Source organism: Bemisia tabaci, chromosome 2 (assembly GCF_918797505.1).
Source record: "Bemisia tabaci chromosome 2, PGI_BMITA_v3".
NCBI classification, from domain to species: Eukaryota; Metazoa; Arthropoda; class Insecta; order Hemiptera; family Aleyrodidae; genus Bemisia; species Bemisia tabaci.
The window spans coordinates 45,269,117-45,287,556 of NC_092794.1; the positions used below are offsets into that span (position 1 = coordinate 45,269,117).

At 40.7% G+C, this 18,440-nt stretch overlaps 1 protein-coding gene across 1 annotated transcript in view; it reads left to right on the forward strand.

The window, feature by feature from the left end:
- Positions 1 to 1,921: 1,921 nt before the first annotated feature.
- LOC109040123 (uncharacterized) overlaps positions 1,922 to 18,440 on the forward strand; it is a 45,916-nt gene continuing 29,397 nt past the window's right edge. Inside the window, exon 1 of the mRNA XM_019055934.2 lies at positions 1,922 to 2,310. Within this exon, the coding sequence (XP_018911479.2) occupies positions 2,275 to 2,310 (36 nt within the window). The 5' untranslated portion in view covers positions 1,922 to 2,274. The remainder of the gene's footprint in view (positions 2,311 to 18,440) is intronic.

Genomic DNA, 18,440 nt, shown 5'->3' on the forward strand with positions numbered 1-18,440 from the left:
TGTTGAAACGACATGGGACATGGTATTGTTTTCAATATTTACCTCATGCAAAGTATGTACACACGCGTACGCTATGCAAAGAGATTAGTTCATTTAGTCAGTCCCTGCCCACACGAAGTACATTATGAGCGAGCAACGTTGCCCTAACGCAAAAGTACATTTAATTTTTCAATACTTCCAAGTGAAACACGAAAATTACTTAATGACAATGTTGCAACCTCAGGACAAGTATGATCGCAATTAAGACGACGCGACGCACGACGCGAACTGAGCTAATCAAATAACTTAATAAGATCCGTTTACAACTATTGTGTCGCATCAAAAGAGCAGCGCTGTCATATTCACTAATAACTACAATGTTCATAGTTTACTCTACGTGGAATCCAAGGAATTCCGGGTAAAGCTCACAACATCTAATTTCTGATTCTCTGTCTTCCTTTCTTGCACTATAGACGGAGTATGTAGGTATAGGGGTTTGACGTGGAAGAAAAGCTATCTTTTAATTTAGAAAGTTAGCTTGGATCTCGCTGAGGAAGACAGCGCGAACCTGACCTCCCTCATCCGTTATTCTCTTGAAAATTAGGAGTAAAGTTTGTCATCGCTATGGTGTGACACAATGAAACATTTTGGCATGGTAAAGATGCGCTCCATACGGAGGAATTAGTGAGTGAATTAGTGAAATTCAGTTTGGTTTGAAAAATGTGCAAGTCAAGCTGAAATTATGTTTCGTTGTTTTACCTACGAAATTTCTGTGCTCAAGAAAGAAATTTTCATTTCCCACTGTAAAGACGTAGAGCACGTTTCAGATAACTTGTCTCTTGTTTGATTCATACGCGGAGTTCAAAATTCGTACTCCGCGCACATAGCCAAAAAGGACAAGTTATCTGAAACGGGCTCTGACTTATCTTACTTAACACTAACCTAACCTAACTTAACCTAACCTGAGAGGAAGAGGTAGAAGAGGTGATAAAGAAGCAGAAGGAGTAGGAGGACGAAGCGAAGAATTTTGAGAAGAAGATTAAGAAGAGGGAGTTAAAGAAAAGAAAGGTGAGGCTGAACAATTAAAAGAAGAAGATGAGGACGATTAAAAAGAAGAGAAAAAATCAGGAAAAGAAGAACATGAAGAAAGATGAGAAAAATAATAGGAGGAGGAGGAGGATGAAGGAGAGAATGATGAAGAAGGAAAAGAAAAAGGAAAGAAGACCGGAAAGAGGAAGATTACTACGGAGAGGAGGAAAAAGAATACGAGCGCAAAGAAGAGGAGGAGGAATAAGAATTAAGAAGATAAAGAAGATGAAGGAAAAGATAAAGAATAAAAAAATGAAAAGAAGATAAAAGAAGAGGAAGAGGAAAAAAAGAAAATACAGGCGAGGTAGCAGAGGAATGAAAAGGAGAAGAGGGCGAAGAAAAGAGAGAATTTCCTCTTCCATTAGTTATTTTTTCCCTCTTCCTTCCTTCGTCCTCTTTTTTCCTTCTTCTTCTTCTTTCCTTCTTCCTCTTCTTTTCTTCTTCCTCTTCCTTCCTTCTTCCCCTTCTTTCCCTCTTCCTCTTATTTCCTTCTTCCTCTTATTTCCTTCTTCCTCTTACTTCCTTCTTCCTCTTATTTCCTTCTTCCTCTTATTTCCTTCTTCCTCTTCTTTCCTTCTTCCCCTTCTTCTTCTCCTTCTTCTTCCACTTTCGTCTTTTTCATCCGATTCGGAATACAAAGGCTCCGGTCAGAAAGGCCCAAGACAAAGTTCACGGTTAAGTGGTTAAGGACTGATTTTGGTAGCTAAAGGCCGGTGGAAACCTGGGGGTCACCCCCCCCCCCCCCAGGAGCTGGACGTCTCCGCGCGCAAGAACTCCGAAGCGGTCCTCCCCCCCCTCCCAGCCGCGGGCCGCTGGCCCCCTCCTCGCGAAAAAATCGTTGATCCCACTTTTTCTCCGTGGCGTTGGCCGTGGGCCCGGTGATTGTGCTCCCCCGATATTGCGCCCTTTTTATGATCGGTTTTCGGATGACCTACAGTGATGGTTCGGGCCTAGGATACCGCGGATAATTCCAGTGGACCGTCAGTTTTCGTCGGTCCAGCCACGCTGCACCATGCCGCGACTCTCGACATGCCACAAGTAGACGAGTCCCCAGTGAACTGTGCTCTCCGTCGTGTCTTAGTTAAACTCCTCTATATTATCTAGTTTTCGGTCTGTTCCTCGCAAGGATACTTTTTCACTGCCAAACTTCCTCTACTCTGCTCGACCCACTTCATCGTCCAAGGAATTACCTTTTTACCTGCAAACATGACCCGACTAAAAGTCAAAATAGTCTCACATATGGTAAGTAATGAACGCACACTGGGCTTTAAGTTATTTTGCCTTTAAAACTGATCAATCTATGGTATGAATTAAGTCAGAGCCTTGGATTCCGGGAGACAAATAAGTGTATGTCGTATTTTTCAAATTATATAGAGTCTCAGGTGTTTCCCTCAAATTTTCAAAATTTCAGAAATCATCTTTTTTTAAAAAAAGAAATCGAAAAAAAAGTTAGCATCATATTACAGAGGAAAAATTTGATCTTTTCGGAAACAAAATAAATTTTACATTTTTTCGATGTTTCAAGATTTCATTTATCTGCTGGTTACATGATAAACCAATCAGAAATTTTGCGAGGATTAAACCACTATTTTTCTCCTTTCATGTATCAATATATTATTGTATTGTTGCCGAAACTGATCCTAACTAAAAATACCTGATCAGTTTGCAACGTTGTGCATTTGCCAAGATACGCTAATTCTTTCCGTCTGTCTCTCATGTAAAAAAAAAAAATAAGCTTTGCGTCGCGAAAATTTTAATGTTCATCCACCATTACGTCTCTTCTCAGCAAGCAATGTAATTTTGTGAATATATTGCCAGAAATCGAATAAAAAGTGTAAAATTGGGGCACGATTAACATAAGTGCTTTGTAATACTTTTATCGTTCCTAAGTTATGACTAAATGGAGCTACGCGGATGGGAGGGTTCAGGAACTTTAAGGGATAGGATCTATGGTTTTTTCGGGTTTCATAACAAGTATAAAACAAGAAGAAACATCCAACATGAATATGTTGGAAAAGCGTGCCGAAGAACTGAAATCTAGTGTGTGCACTATTTCCATTTCAACGAGATGTGTATAAATTAGTACTCTCTGCAAATTGGGGAGGAATTATTGATTTGATACCGTTGAATGTAAATACATTTTATTGAATAAAGAAAGTAACATAATTATATTGGATGAACAAAGAAAATAACATCATAAATCATTTAACTGAATTGGTTCATTCAGAATTTCAAATTAAAGTTTGGAAATTGTTCAGTTTGTTGCGTCATGTTGGAGATTGCTCAGTTTGCAGCAGCAGAGTATGGAGTTTACTCTGTTTAATGAGTCAAACTTTGTCTTTTCTCTTTTCTTCGATTGATTTGTATTAAAATGAGACTTTAAGGTATCTTTTCTGGAAATAAAAAAAAAAAAACGTGACACCAAAAAAAAAAAAAAAAAAAAAAAAAAAAAAAAAAAAAAAAAATGCAACTTACACTCAGAGAATCAACAAGGGAACCTAACCTCCAAAACTCTGCCTTCCAATTGGTCGAATTGGAGATTGCTCACTTCGCTGCAGTTGTAACTATGGAGATGCAGCCAACTTGGGTTTAACCGCTTTTGAAAAGACGCTGATTCGCTAAATAGTTATGGCGGCATTTAAACTTCTAATTTAAATCCTCCGAGCGTAGAAAAGCTTATTTGACGTACCTATGAAAGAAAATAATACGGTTTCCACGGGAAAATGTTCTCAAGGGTTTCCAGTAACAGGATAATTCGGTTTCTCGATGAATGACCTTCAGGGCTTGACACTATAACGGTTCAAAAACGGAAGAACGGATCCGACGGAAAAAAAATTCGGACCGCCCCTTGAAAAGCATTGGTCGATCGGTGTGCTGTACTACAGTACATCCGAGTGATTTCAAAAAGCGAGCCCTATAGGCACGCTTAAAAACCACCCGTGGCATTCTATCAAGTTTGATCGTTAAGATTACTGAAAAGCAGAACTGCAAAAAAGTTATTTGTGCCGCGAGAATACGTTTGATTTTAATATCCGACTGGTTCGGTTCCTGTTTAAATTCTTTCTGAGTACCTCAAAAAATAATTCCTGTCGTGAAAGGTGACGATGCTAAATGAATCAGTGAGTTCGAAAAGACCAACTCAGGTTTTTTTCGATTTTCACTTTTTTACGGTTTAGTAACACTTATGGATAGAAGCATCTGCACGCAAAAGGAAATTTCGAAATTGCAATCGGAAGTGCTCGAAACAGCGACGGGAAATAAGAAGAATTGAAGTATTTCATCGGAAATACCAAACTTTGGCCATTTCAAGGGAAACGGGTGACCATCCGATTTTGCGGTTTTCTTTTTTCGGTTCAGTATACCTTGTACCAACAAGTTATATTAGTATTCAAGCGTTATTCAGGTCGAAAAATATAAATTTTTCAGGGCAGAATAGGTATGAAAAATCAGTATCTGAATGTCGGTGAGAACGAAAACACACCAACTCGGAAATTTTTAAACGGTTAATTCTCTGTCATCAAACATGGTATATAGATTTCAACTTGGTGCTTTACAAAGTCTCTAAGTACTTGTCCTTTGGCACCGAAAAGGTTTTTCTTAAACTAAGTAATTCTTCACCCGCTGCGCAGTTTTAGGTGTTTCCTGAACATTTATTTTTCCGAGTTGCTGTGTTTTCGAACTCACTGATTCAAATAAGGTGTTGATGCTAAGTAGCTTTAATAATAGGCTTTTAAAGGTTTTATAGAAACTGAAGCGGACAGAAGTGATTCAGCGTAAGTTTTCACTTATATCAATTGTCTCTTATCCCTATATGCTCAAAGAAACGGCTCCTAGGCATTTTTGGGAAAATGAAAGTTTCAAGCTCAATAATGAAACGTAATTAATAATTAATAATTTAAGGAGATAGCGTGCGTGACTTGTTCTCTATAGCGGCATCCTTTACCACGAATTTCTAAGTCACAAAAAAAATGAAGTATAGGAAATGTATTCAGCACTACTAGGATAACCCTAGAGCAGGCTCTGTAAAAGTGAGTGTTTGATTTTTCCGAATTATTACATTATTGAATTTTCCGAAGGAACACATTAGCCTCCTCACTCCTCAGCTTCGGAGGACCTGTTTTGAGGTAGATCAAAAACTGTCAAATGCGATCATTTTGCTGCGCGCAGCGCCTCGAAACTGACTGCGCCGTGATCCACCCTACCCCCATCCCTGGGTCAAAAGTGGAATTTTCGCGCTCAAAATAGGCCTCTGGATGACTTCCCAAGAGATGGTCAGGTTTGAAATCATTTCGGCTCATTGTACAGCCGAAAAACGTAGTTCCGCGAATCGGCCTATTTGCTTCCCATCTAAACCAATGTATGCTTCCAAAATTTTCATCGCTTTGGGGGAAAGTGTAGACTTCAGCTATGGTGCTGAAACTTCAGAGTTATATTTTGAGGACCAAAAGGAATGGGAAAAAGCCCGGGGAGCAAGGTTTTGAGATGGTTGTCTGAAAACGGAACACCCTGGAGAACGGTGGTTACGGCTATCGTTGGTGATTGGAGCCCTTTCCCGCCAATTTCTAAACATAAAATGTGTTTTTGTCCATCCAAAACGTAACTCCCCATGAGCATGCAGAACGTAGCACGTACTGCTGTCTTGCCTAAAATAAAATAAAAAAGCCCTTTCATTAATTCAGAGATGAAATTCGTTGATTTTTAATCATCTGGACACTTGACGAGTCTTTCGGATGAATATTGACAATTTTACAAAACACAGAGGGTTCGATCAATAAAATTTTCCACTCGGGAACTTCGAACTTCATTATCTCAAAAATAGATGTTTTTGAACTTTCTGCTTTCTTCGAGAACACAACAGAATGCCTCAGCCTCGGAGCTGGATCTAGCAAGTTGGTATCACCGTCTTTCCTCCATTTAAACCTGTGTAGAACAATCGATTCTTGTTGGGGTACCTGGCTCCTCCATGAATCGATTCATTTTCACACGCTAAAAGGCCTCGATAGACGATCAAATTCCCGAACCAATTCCGATCAAAGTAGCATCAAAAAGTCGGGAGTCATCAGTCTTAAACTCAATAATTTGCTTTATTTTAAAATGAAAACTTGGCAGAAATGTTTCCTGAGGCAGGAAATGATGAATGGTGGCACTCCGTGCTGATCTTACTTTGAACAAAAAGTGCGGTCCGTCAAAATTTGATGGTAGATGGTGACCACCAGTCATCAGCATGTCTACTTTGATCGGAATTGGTTCGGAATTTGATCGTCTGTGCAGGGCTTAAATGTAGGGAAAGCAATGTTTCCAACTTGCTCGATGGTTTTTGTTGACTCCGACAACCTGTTGCGTCCACCACAGGTCCGGAGGGCCAGGATCGCAACTGGAGGGCATCCTGACGAAATGCAAAGTGCACGCGGCAGAGGGAATACACATCTGTGGAAACTGCCGTTTCACAAGTAGCGGTCGAAGTTTCCAAGTGACCGACAGGCTCCGAAGTTGCGCATCTCGGGCCATGGCCACGAAAGGCCGCGCAAAACGGGGAAGAGGGGAGGGGGCGTGCCGAAAAAAAGTTGCTCCGGAGGCATTTTCTGAAGGCAGGTCGGGGGAATACGCGGCTGAAAATACGGCCTCTGAAGCCGAGAAGCGAGTAAAAGCGAGAGGCCAAAGCGTAATTGGGCACCGGGGTCAAGTTAGGCGAAGCTCCTGCGATTCGGTGTCGTGCTCGTGAGCCGCGGGTCCGTCACCAACAGCGTTGCCAAATTGTACGTTAACGCTTCGGAAAGGAAAAGGGCCGTATTTATCGTAGTTTCTAAAGATGCGAATGAAATTTCACGAAATGAAGTTTCAAAAAATTATATTTTGCTAGTAAGCGAAATTTCATTTTCTAGGTATGTAATTTTAAGCGATTTTTAATTGACTGCGTAATGCGCGTGCAACCGCAACTTGCAAGTCGCGGGCCGCGATAGATATTCAAGAATTTCCTAAAAAACTTAAAAAATTTAAAAAATTCAAATCATCGTTATCTTGGAATTTTGGCAATAGTTAAGAGTCAAAACTCATGAATTACAGCCATCCCCCTTTGGTATAAAGCGATGATTTGATTTATGGCCTCAAAACTATCGAAATCTCAAATTGAAGGGGATGCCAGTCTTGAATCTCTGAGGTAGCTTTGGGTTTTTGGGCGATAAAAGTGCATTCGTCAGAACAGTAAAATAATTAATAGTGTAATTAGTTCAATTTTAACACATACATCTAGTTAAAGAGCTAATTCACGGACCTCCTGATGTGTGGTTCGTTTTCCTCGTGAAATTTTGAAAGAAAGCATGTTGCTTAGGCTTAAATTCATATCATAGCTAGATGCCCATGCATGACGGATTTTCACTCAATGCTTATTAATTTTACTTTTGTTGCTTATTTAGACCCACGCATTAAAAAAATTACCCTCTCCAAATTATTACTTAGCAACACTGGTGTAGCTCATTTTCTCTGATTCCGTCTCATTGTTCGAGAGAGGAAGAGAGAGAGGGAGATATTAATTGGCACTTTTTTCACTCAAAACTCATCTGTTCCGTGTGTAAAGCCACAATTCTTTCGAGGAGAACAATTATAACTGTTCTTTTATTTGTGGCAAGGAAGCTGAGATGAACTGATAATCTTGAGATATTCGGCAAATGAATTTCGCTAATCAAGCGCTTCGCACAATAAGATTCTCGTCCTAGAACTACTTCTAAACGTCACTTGGGTTGGTTTATATACATAGTAAAAAGTAAGGGGTGCACTCCCTTACCACTTTGCGGTCCAACCCCCCGAGGCGCATCGCGCCTTAGAGGTTATGCGCGTTGCGTGATATGTCATATAGTAAAATATAACAATGTATTGTATGTTTATAATTTATATATCAACGCATTGTAGTTTTGCATGATGTAACAACGTGTATGTTGTGACTTCTCCTGCAATTTTTGCTAATTCTACCCCAGTAGTATATCCACCATAAAGAAATAAAAAAGTTAAAAGTTACACAAATTTTTACAAAATTTCTCACTAAGTAACCTTCACTCGAATATCTGTACTAAACTGAAAACCTGATATACTTATTGATATCATCCTATTCACTTCAATGCTCACATTGCTTTGGAAAAACGATTTGAAATATAGCACACAAAATTTTGTGTTAAATTTTGTGACCGAACACGTCGTATTGGATCCTATGCGTTGTTGGGCCCTGCAAAAATAATTTAATTGTGTTCTAGAGCCAGAATTACTTCGTACATAACAGACACAAACTAGACTTACGTGCTCCTTACAATACAATTTTGTAAGACTTTTTGGTCGCTGTACCCGTACACGAAAAAAAAATGGATTGCTGGTTTAGCAGTTAAATTGTTAAAAAATATGTTCGTCGTGTTTCAAATGTATATTTTACGATAGAGGAGCGCTAATCAACCATGAGGGTGGTTAAATTCGCATTTTTTTCCGTAAAATCTACATTGCAACATGTCGGACATATTCACTGGAAAAAAAAACACATTGGATCTAGAGTCCAGACTCTTATAAACATTGACAAGAAAAAGTATTCTTGATTCAATCAGAATCTAGCTTAAATCAAGAACCAAGCCTCTTAATTTAAGCGGATTTCGTTTTGATTCAAGCAAAAATCCGATTTAATCAAGAGTATTTTTCTTGTCAATGTTTTCAAGAGACTGAACTCTATATCCAATGTGTTTTTTAACATTTAATTGTTAAATCAGCAATCCAATTTTTTTTTCCCGTAAAGTCTTCGGCGAGGAAGTTGAGCATCAACCGCTCGAAGTTTCACCAGAGTTGAGCTGGTGGATCAAAGTGAGGACGATGACGTGAGAGTTCGAACTTCGCATTGTCCTCTCGATGACTAGTCGCAGAGACACGTAACAAATAGGTGCTGTTATGTGATGCTGATTTATTGTCTGAATGCTTCGTGTAGGATCATCTTCAAACAGAATGCGTTTCTCGGCCGTTACCGCTCACTACTTTTCCTCTGCGCGACCTGGTGCGACGAATCGCATCGCGCCTCGTAATAAACCATAATGTTCTCGCAAATTAGGAAAACAGTTCCTTGACGCTATACGTATACTTATCATCACTTCATCGATTATTTTTTTTAACTTCCATCAACATATCTTTTTTTATTCGGGTTCTTTCGATGATTTTGCAGCTACGATTTTACAGAGTACGGATCTTACAGAGTGTAGGGAGAGTACGGAAGCCGGTAAGCACGTAAAAGGCACGTCAAAATGAGAACACCAGCATTTTCCTGTCATTCATTTGAGCAAGTTGTAGCTGAGAGCTCGCGAAAAATCTGACTCAGTTTTATACGAATCTCGAAACGTCTTAAGGATAATGAGGCTACTAGTTCCGAAGTGTACAATGTCCATAAAAGTGGTTCATCACAAAAACTGTGCGTTTTGCTGCGACCTACCTGTTTAATACTGCTAATTAAAAAGGTTTTTGGCTATTTGGCACGCAATTAAATTATTTTCCGATTCTCCTCGATTGGCTGATCAATAATCCATTCCTAACTCAATTTGGACCAAAATGAACATTGGACACCTTGGAACTAGTAGCCTCTGACCGCCGCACATTGGATCGAGTCAATTAGAGAGGTCGGACATGAAATTTTTGACTAAAACTACAAATTTTGATGTTTAATTCGTCACATTTTAAATTTCTAGGGGTGTTTCTGAAAAGAAATTGTATGAAAAAACCAATGGAAGCACTTTTAAGACCTCAAAATTTTGTATGAACGGAGTTATAAGCGTTTGAAGTTTCCAAATTTTGTCCGACCTCTCTTATTGACTCGATCCACTGTGCGTCCCACGTATCCGTATCCTTTCGCCAACGTCGGTTCAGTTATTTCCAGACCACATTCGTAACGCGGTGTTACATCGACAAAATCTTTGGGTTTAAAATTTGCAACCTCGTTAAAAATCAGGCGCAAACCACCGTGACAGGACCTGGATCTCGCTAGTGACAGTCCTATGCGCTAGCCACTCGCAAGTCGCAACCTATGTGAGTGATACCGATGGAAACAGGAACACATTAGTTCAACACGACACTTTCCTCATTCCCAGATTTCTCAGAGTAACCTACGGTTTTGGTCGATCATTAGCGGATCCAGCAAATTGGCAACATTGTTTTTCTCCAATGAAACCTATGCTGCCGTGCATCGCAAAATCGCCGCAAACGCCATTTTAAATTTTTTGGAAACAATGCATCATAGCAGAAAAACTTGTATACCTTGTGACAATAATTTTACAGAATGATTTTGCAAATGCTATCAAGAACTTAACCTGAAAATTTGAGGTGCGTGGGTCAAACAGGTTTTATTTTATAAAATGTTGAGTTCCAAAAATGTGGGGAAATCTTGATGGATTTACGACGTTCTAGCTTAGCACGGCAGTATGGAAATGTATCGATTCTTGGAGGGGCCAGGTGCTCCGTCAAGAATCGATTATTTTACATAGGTTTAAATGGAGGGATTCCGGTGTTGCCAAATTGCTGGATGCTGGTCGATTTAATCAGACATTTAGTCAATCAACCAAGTCCTTTGAGATTTTGAGACTCGAGTGATCTGATCGAGAAAAAAATAGGTAACCCACAGTAACCGTAAACAGGGACATTTTTAAGCGTGCGTATCTACATTCTGACATGGGCAGCTTTGTAGTGCTGCCGTTTTAAAGAATAATGCCGTATGAGCATTCGAATGTTGCCAAATTGTGTCTCGGTATATATTTACTTTTGAACCAAGTTATGCGTATTTTTTCGTGGCATTTTCAGATGTTTTAGATAAAATCACAAACGAAATTTTCTGAAAAATCGATAGTAAAATATGTATAAATTTTCCTGAATATTTGTTATTTTTCAGAATGAATTTGGCAAAGTCTAAAGGCTCATACGGCGTTCTTCCTTAGCAGGGCAGTATAGGTCTCAGGACTTAAGTCACGCTTGAGATAAAACCGTTCAATTCAGAGACGTCCGATTGGCAAGCTTGCGGATGAGATTACCCGCAAATGATGGGTTAACAAATATCTTATGAGCAATTGGACCTGTTTATGCATGCTAAAAGAAATTGCACAAATGGATTAAATCAAAAGGAACTACGAAGAACGCGGGTCCTGTTCTGCCGTGCTAAGGAAGAACGCCGTATGAAGTATATTTTCCCTTGACATTTTCAGATATTTTAGATCAAATTGCGTATATATGTGTCTGAAAATTTTGGAAAATAATAATAAGAATTTTCCTGGTAAATTCGGTTCTTATATCGAAGGAAATTTGGCAACGTATGAAGGCTCATACGGCGTTCTTCCTTAGCACTGCAGTGTTCACACAGTTCGTTTTAGCATAAATACATGCCATTTTCTCAGCGATTTGGGCCCAGAGCAGGTCGTTCTCCCTTTCTATGCCTCATCCAGGAGCCAGAAGTCTCCTGGGAGGAACTTGGCCGGATTGAGGCTATCAGTGGCTACTTATCTTAACGTCCAGGAGAACGGAAGCTGGGACAGGTACAATGTAGTGCTAATAAAGAACAAATTATCTCTTATGTACACACTATGTGCACATTCGCGGTTTTGACCTTCCAGAGCAGTGCTGGCGCCCACTTTCAATGAAAGCAGCGCCATTCGCGAGTGAATAAATTTCGCGGATTCAATTACCGTGCACGCTTTTACTCGACAATGCTGCAAAATCCTGTGTTTACACCCACTCAGTGATGGCTAACCATCTGACTTAAGCTTTCCGAAAGAATACAATTTTATCATCAAATTTTATTTTATTCATATATTACCTATTGGATTGATGTTTGATTTCCATTTAAGGGATTATCGGCAATGAATCAGTTAATTTATAGAATATTGCCAAGATTAACAGGATTTGCTCGATGAAAATATTATATTTGGAAATTGTTTTAATACCATTTGTTTACATTTTTAAGACGAAATCGCTGCAAAAATATTTTGACCGTTTTTTTAGGCTTTCCCATGGTATATTTTAAAAATAACCCTACCACCACATTTAAATTTAACTCTGTATTATATGGATATATTCATCCGAGATTCAATTACTCTGAAACCATTTAACTTTGTATCAATTTTTGAGAGAACTCTAAAACCAAATTTTCCACAAGTTTTTAAATTATTTTCCGTGGAAGAAAATTCACCCTCTAGTATCTCAAGCGGAAGTATCTCAAGCGACACGCGACGTTTAAAAATTTCCGCCCCCATTTTATTTTTTTAGAAATTGTTGGTTGAATCAGTCTGAACATTTCACTGAATTTTATCGGCAGTACAAAGGAAATTCAAAAAAATTTTCGTGCAGCTTTGTTGAACAATTTCTCTGTAAGAAAACAAAATGGCGGCTGAAATTTTTAAACGTCGAATAGCGCTTGTGATACTTTGGTAGGAAGGTAACGAATTGTTGAAAATACTGTCGACTTGAGCACGAAATCGCAGTATTCTGAAAATATTTTCGACTTTTACTGGACGGTTAAGACTTAAGCGGCGGTGCGGGTTGGGCTGGGGACCCCTGGCGTGAAATTGAGGGAACGCCGACCGCTTAATAAAAGTGCAGCGGTGCAGCGGTGGGCTTGCAGCGCACGGGCCGCGGCGGCGTCAGTGCCGAGTGCACCCGCAACAGATCATTATTTGCGGAAGCCGCTTCCCGGCCGCGGTCCCGTCCCGGACGAGCGGTTGCATGTGTGGCCGCCGCGCCGCGCTCTTGTCGCTCGAGTAAACGCATAATTCGATTACGCCCACACTCTAATTACCGGCCATCAGAATGAATGGTCTTCTTTAGTACATGAAAGAGACGTGTTCGCTCCTTTAAGAGCCTGCCTCCCGCGTCATCGTCGCTGCGGTCCAGGGGCCGAGCCGCGGAAAAGCCACCGAGCGTGACGCGCCCTGGCGGCAACGCGGAGAAATATTCCCGGTGTTGGACTCAGAGAGGGAATGAAAAATTAACTTTTTAAAAATCAAGAGTAAAAATTAATCAAGTTAACGAGGGGAACTCCCTGCCAAATCGTGGATTGGTGGATTATAAAGCACACGGATTATTTCGTGCATGAGACCCGAAGTTGAGGTCATATGGATCTCTGAAGTTTTCGGATAACGCATCCGAAAACTTGAGGTCCAGCTGCCGTAGTTCGGGTCAGACATCTAAGTATTTCGGTATGTACCGGAGTACTTCAGATGTTTGACCCGAACCCTTCGGTATATACGGAATTATTTTAGATGTCTGACTCGAACTTCGGCAACTGGACCTCAAGTTTTCGGATGCGTCATCCGAAAACTTGAGAGATCCATTTGACCTCAACTTCGGGTCTCATGCACGAAGTTTTTTCTCCGTGCAGGAAATGAGGAAATGCGATTTGCCGGGGGAGCTTTGGCAGGATCGCCATCAGTGGCGGTAGGTGTCACAGAGCGCACGGATGACCGGCATGTAAGTAGTAGTAAAAAGTAATGCAGGATTTTTTCGGTAAAAGGTCGTATGTGGCTTGCAATGCTGCAAAAATTGTGCAATTTTGCCTCACATTCGCAGCGAAAGAAATTCATTCATACTCGATCAGGGCCGGATTTACCTTCTTGCCGCCCTTGGGCCGCCTGTATTTTGCCGCCTCCTTCTTATTCATTCTGAAACTTCAATAAAAACCATCAAGTGAACGTGCCGGATGGTGCGCGGGTGCATAAGACGCGTTTACTCGTGTTGGACACATTTTTTGCGAAAGCCCTTCAACACTACTAGCGAAACTTCACGGAACTCTGAGCGAAAGTTAAGTTCCGTAAACCTATCTCTGTGTGGACAAGACCTTCTATTTATTAGTATTGAACGAAACAATTATGAAAGATCAAAAATAAATGTGGTTTGTAATAATTTTAACTTCCGCCGCCGCACCGCGCTGACCGAACTGTATTTGGCGCAATGCGCGAAGTATTCCTACAGTCTTGTAGGCGCTATGCGTTTCGCACCGACCGCTGCTGACTGCACTGTGTCTGACGCACTGTGGATCGAAGGATAGGGCGGCGCGGACATAGGGTTATCGTGTGACTGTCAACCGCCATATGATACACAAATATATGTTTTCTACGGTAATTTTTCACGAGAAAGCTGAATATCATATTGAAAAGGCGTTTTTTCCTCTTTGAAACCCTTCAAAAAATAGTAAATGCTCTAATAATTATTGCGATTAATTATTCTTTTATTTGTTTCAGCTGAACTACAAATATTTTGTTTTCTTCTTTTATTTTGCTGTAAACTCAATGTGAAAATTTTTAAACAAGCAATGCCCCCCCCCCCCCTTCCTTCGCTTCCAAAATTTACTAGCTGGATACGATGCGGTTAAGTGAGCTGTTCAGGTACAAAGCAAAACTTAATTAAAATAAAAAAGAGAGTTTATCACTCACAATGAAAACTGAGGGGGCAGAAATATTCCACTTATACAGGGTGCTCCAAGCACTGTTCCTTGACGAGCAGATCCAGAGCTTCCGGTAAAAGGAGTTTTGACTTTTTCTTCGCCGTAATTTGGGGTCGGAGGCTCGAAATAATAGGATCTGAGGAGACCAACAAAAAATGCATGATGCCTTCATTTGCAGTTTCGAGCAGCTTGCAGCTTTGAGACGTACTATCATCTTGATTCAGTTATCAGTATCGCTGATTGATCGCTTATCGTAGCGAAGTAGGAACAAACGCAAATCTGAGGATATGGTGACCGCTCAAATCGTCGCTCCTCTGACGTAAAGGCGTATCTCAATTTCAACGTGAACCCCGTTTTAGACATAAGTTCATCTTTCTGGGGCTCATGCGGAAATAGAGATACGCCCTCACGTTAGAAGAGCGACGAATTGTAAAAAACTCAAACCAACAATCAAGTCGAACGATTTTTTATGAAAACCAGGGGCATCATTTCTGCAGAATTGTAGGAGGTTGAGAGTAACATTTGTTTAAAAGAATAAAAATTACTGAAAGGGAGGGGAGAGTAAAATTTTATAAAGTCACAAATCCCTAAAATTGATGCATATATTGACCAAAAAAGAAATCAAATTGCGCTACGATCAATTGACTTAGTGTTCCCTCCTTTTTTTCGATATAGAAAGAACAAGATTGTGGTGCAAGATGATATTATTGGCGTTGGAAGGGAGAGGGGGGGAGGGCATGACTAATTTATTCCGAAAGCCAATTCGAAACGGTGGTAAGTTACCAACCCAATGGGAGCCTTCCAGCCTTCCTAGATGCAAAAAACTAGGACTTTTCATTTAAAATTCAAATATTGGTTTTTTCGAGGAGCGAGTTGTCATCGCATTTATAGGCCTAACTTCTAAAAAGGCAAAAAAAGGCAAAACTTCTCAATTGATATTGGTTCCTAGGGATATAAGGAACATTCCTCTAGGTCGGTTTTCTTTGAAATGTTCTGAAACAATGTCGAAATCATTCACTGAATTTGGAAAACCGGGTTTTTTAGGGTACCATGTCTGTGCACTGATATTAGTATTAAAAATAAGGATGAAAAATATGGCAACCTGTGTTTCTCTCTCCCCATTGCATCAATAATAGAGGACAACCCCCAAAATTTGATACAAAAATGCAGGATAATTAAAATATAGGAGTAACGTCTAGGCTGAAAATGTACCCGAAATTCACCTCAATGTGGACACGGTGTATCACACGTCCGTTACATCGCTTTAAATTTTTTTTTCAGATGTAATATTGGTATCTTATGTTTGGCTAAAGAGTCTACTTTAAGAAAATGCCAAGAAACATTATGTTCCTTCACTTTCATTTTTGGGCCTATGTCCGACCTTTACCATTGGCTCGATCCACTGTGTGACGCAATGCGTGAAGTATTCATGCAGTCTTGTAGGCGCTAATATGTGTTACATGCCGACCGCCGCGCGCCGCGTCAAGGGCTTCTCCTTTTCACCCGAAGTCCTCGTCATCATCGCTGTCTGCGCCGCGCGCCGTTCCAGGCCAAATTGCGTGTTTGGTTTCTCTCTTAACTCGACTTATTCAAGGTGCTGTCTCGTCTCTTTTTAATGTAACATTCAGAAAATCTTCGAGACGACCAATATAAAATGTCTTGCCTCAAAAACTACCCCAATTGGAAAAAATGAAAGCAATCGTCTATTGTGGAAACACGATTAATTTGATCATGCAAGCTCATTGAATGCTCAAAATTCATCTTAACATAGAGACACCCGCAGCTGCGGTTCATTCTTCGAGAGGGACACGCTTGGATTGTACAAACTAATTTTCTACTGCGACACTCGTCTTTGATTGTTAAAATTGACCTATCTTAAAATTGTACAAAAATGTGAATACCTAACCGTTTATTTATTTTAAATACGTTTCGTGCATATTCAGTATTTTCTTTAAAAAAAAACAACGAGTTTTGTCACCAGGAGTGGAAATCCCACCTCAGGTTTGAATAAAACTGTACAAAAAACAGTCGTATCGAATAAGGAACAACAAAAAACTTCTTAAAATGCAACTAACAACACAAAGCCAGAAATTCGTTCATATTGCCCGATGCCCGACACTGTAAGAAACGCATGCGTAACAACTGCAGCAGCTATGTAACCACCACGTCTCGGTACAGTGTCTTGCTTTGGTGTTTTTGTCACTGAATGCATTGGATCTGGAGTCAGCTTATGAGCAGGCGCGTGCGATCTGGAAAAAAAGATACGAAAGACCGAAAACTGCGGAAATGCAAAAATCCTGATCAATTACGAAATAGGGCTAGGTCACGCGGCTACGAACACCATTCAGTCAAGTTTTGCACGTATGATGGACGGTGTTTTCTCCACCGTTTTAACACTTTTTCAATCCCATACCATAGTCGGATTGTGATGTTGTCCATGCTCACTTTCAACGCGTGTGCTCTTAGTGAGAGAGGTAGTTTACTCGACTTGGGCTGTAAAAACAGCGTTGCCGATTAACTGAAATAGTCATATTTTTGTGAAATATTAATATTGATGGTACTTGGTGCGAACCAAAGAGATGCGGTCCATTACGCTGCGTAAATGTAGGTCTTCGTTGTTTCGCGTGGTCGTACAAACTACTCGACCGGTAGTTTTACCTTGGGTTTTTCTCTAGTTTGTCTTACAGGGTCTCTCGAGGAGATATCGGGAAGGGGGAAGCCTAGTCTTACGTGTTAATGTCTCCCATTAAAGAAAAATATACTCACCGATAAAATGAAATTTTTCTAGTAATTTTTAGGTTTTCGGTTTTTTTTCTCTTGAAATTGTAGGTGTCACTGTGTCAGGCCTTTCAGACTAAAACGTCTGCTGAAATACCTAATGTAATGTTTGAACGGCTCCTATTTTTAAACTATAGACTTTAATATACACTTCCCCTGCTGGCTGATAACGATTGGTAGTCAGCGCATTAGACAAAGAGGACAAAGGGGAGACGAGAGATCCTACAGTTTGTCCATAATTTTCCCCCTTAGTCTATAAACAACAACCCGTTCTTACCAGTAGGATTGCTCCATATCTCCTACGTCTTCTTTGCTTATCGCTTTGTCTATCTATTTCAATAATCAGCCAGCAGGTCGATAGTGACAACCCCCTCCTCCTTCTCTCGTTCTACCCTTTGAGTTCTGATTCAAGATCTGTTTTCAATGAATTCTAACCCCCATGAGAGAAACCATGGTTGGTTAGTCCATCATTCTCTCATAAAGTCTAGAAGAACCAGAAGGACCCCCAAAAGGGTCGTTCTATCTTCCCTTTGTCCACTTTATCTATCGCTTTGTCTATCAATTTCAATAATCAGCCCGCAAGCGGTGGAAACTGACAACTCTGTTGCGGCGCGCGCTGGAGACTTTAACGCACAAATTCGATGCGCGCACCAGATAATCTCAGGACCAGAGGAGCAAGATTATTGAATCATCGAAATCGCGATCGGTGCCCCCCCCCCCCGCCCCCCGTTCTCCCCTGCGGGGGCCAGTGGACGCGACAATTTCTTGGCGCTGGGGCCGTATCAATCGGTCCTCGGGGCCGGACGGCGGCGGCGGTGGCGAGGGGGGGGGGGGGGGCGCATATTCGATGGCGCGACTTATATTCGCCGAGTTTTGAATAAACGTCGCGACGCGCCGCGCTGCTCGCTCGGAAAACATAATATCCTACTTTCATTTCCGTTATTTCGTTGCTCTCATTTTTGATAGCGTCATCCAGTTCAGTAGCTGTGCCACTAGTTCACCCCTCCACGAGTCGCCTTGTTGACAAACCGCCGGGATCCTTCAGTTATCTTCGCTGTGGGGTGCAGAGAAAATATATTTTAGAGATCCTGCAAGAAAAATCTTTGGAATTGATCAGAGACAAAGGACCCTCTACTGGTCTTTTTGCGACAGGTAGAAG